Source organism: Corvus brachyrhynchos, unplaced genomic scaffold (genome assembly GCF_000691975.1).
Source record: "Corvus brachyrhynchos isolate BGI_N302 unplaced genomic scaffold, ASM69197v1 scaffold904, whole genome shotgun sequence".
Lineage (NCBI taxonomy): Eukaryota > Metazoa > Chordata > Aves > Passeriformes > Corvidae > Corvus > Corvus brachyrhynchos.
Window position 1 is genome coordinate 465,432 of NW_008237536.1, and position 1,786 is coordinate 467,217.

The 1,786-nt window shown below is 57.7% G+C and overlaps 1 protein-coding gene across 2 annotated transcripts in view; it reads right to left on the bottom strand.

The window, feature by feature from the left end:
• Positions 1 to 1,786, bottom strand: part of PMP22 (peripheral myelin protein 22) — a 16,483-nt gene that overhangs the window by 5,068 nt on the left and 9,629 nt on the right. Inside the window, exons 4-5 of one of the 2 annotated variants that reach the window (XM_017731590.1) lie at positions 1,501 to 1,511; positions 293 to 297 (exon numbers count right to left, since the gene is read on the bottom strand). The exons of the other annotated variant lie outside the window; for it this stretch is intronic. Coding sequence (XP_017587079.1) covers positions 293 to 297; positions 1,501 to 1,511 — 16 coding nt within the window. The remainder of the gene's footprint in view (positions 1 to 292; positions 298 to 1,500; positions 1,512 to 1,786) is intronic. 2 annotated transcript variants of the gene reach the window in all.

Below are 1,786 nucleotides of genomic sequence, written 5' to 3' on the forward strand. Positions count from 1 at the left end.
CCATTCTGGGGACAGTCAGACAGACAGACGGACATCTCAGTGTGGGCACCGTGGAGCCCCTGCTGTGCCCATGGCCTTGCTGCCAGCCCTGGGCCACCACCCCACCCTGGCTCCCACGGGGTTTGGGAGCAGCTGGGGACACATCCAGGGCTGCCCCAGCTGCTGGGATCCCCGGCGTGGGCACGGTGCTCCCTGGATTTCGGGTGCCCTGTGGATGCCTTGTGCACGGAGCAGCTGCTGGAATAGGATGGATCACAGGGCTGGGCTCTGCCTCGGGAGCATCGACCGTAAAACAGAGCGAAGACATCAACCCCGACCTGCAAAACCCAGACAGAGCCTCTCCCCAGCTCCGTGCCGGGTCCTGGCTGTTCAGCTGCGCTGCAAACACCAAAGCCATGTGCAGCAAGTTCTGGGACACCGCGCTGGCCGAGCTCCGAGGGCAAATAAACACACAGGGAACGAAAACACCCTCTGCCCCTGCAGAGTTGAACCTTTTGGAAGAGCCTTCTCCAGCTGCCAAACGCAGCTGCGTCCCAGAGCAGACCAGTTAAACCAGCCCCTGTGTGAGTCACTGCTCAGCTATTTCCAGGCTTAGTGGGTGTGTAACTCCCCACGTAAAAAAATAAATAAATAAACAAGCAAAATGCCATGAGCTGCTGCAGCTTGAAGAAAGAGGCAGTGCTCGCAAATACCTCTGCCTGCCCCTTTCCTTATAAAGTCTGAAATCAAAATGCAGGTTTGCAGCTTCCTTGAGAGGTTTTTGAGGACGCAACATCAATTAATTCACCATGAAAGGCAGACAGGACTCAGTACAGGTAAACTGAGGCACAGACCACCCAGTGAAAGGCAGAAAAATCATGCTTGGGGCTGGATCCTCGGATGGGATTAGGCAGCACTGAAGCCTCGGGCTCAGCCCCATGTTCCTGCCACAGTTCTACTCCCACCGATTGCCCGCAGAATCGGCTTCCTGCAGCAAATGGCTGAAATGGAGCAAAACTTCCACATGAAGCTGCCCTTCAGCTCAGCCACCTCCGACCTTGGGGCAGCAAACGAGGCCTTTGGGACTGTCCAGGGCAGCGTCTGCTCCAGGGAGGGGACCACATGTCCCCACTACATCCCTGCGAGCTGCACTCAGGGCAGGGAGGGCGGAGTTTGGACCGGAGAGTGAGGCACAGCCTTCAGCTGGGATGGCCGTGGTCGTCCATGGGCACTCCCAGCACATCCACGGCTGCAGGGAACACCCTGTGCCGCTCAGTCACGTCTGGTGCGTTTGACTTTGGACCAGGATTTCTACCCCTTGTCTTTGCCTCTGGATGTTCAGGCACTGGAGCAGACGCAGTCCCTGCTCCCAAAGCTCTGGAACCAGCAGAGCAGCCCCTGCTCCTCACAGCCAGCCGGGTCCTTCCCCTCCCAGTCACACTTCCCATTCCAAGCTTCTCCCCAGCATCAGGGAGCTGCTGCCCTTCCCTCACTCCAGTGCGCCGGCTTCCCCTGCACCAGCTGCTGCCATTCCTTAGGAAGGAGCAGCTATTGCTGCTCCCAGGAAATCCCAGTGTGCATTTCACTGCAATGTGCACACAAAATGTCCAAGATATTTCCCCTATCTCAGGTAGCCAGGCAGGGAAAGCCCCCCTGCCCCAGCCCCACCTGCCCCTTCAGCTCTGGCCGTGATGCACCAGCGGGAAATGGGATGAGGCAGCTCCAGCACCACTAAAATCATCACAAATCCTTGCTCAGATCAGACCAGAGATGTGGTTGGAGGATGTGAAGCTGCTGAACTGCATCT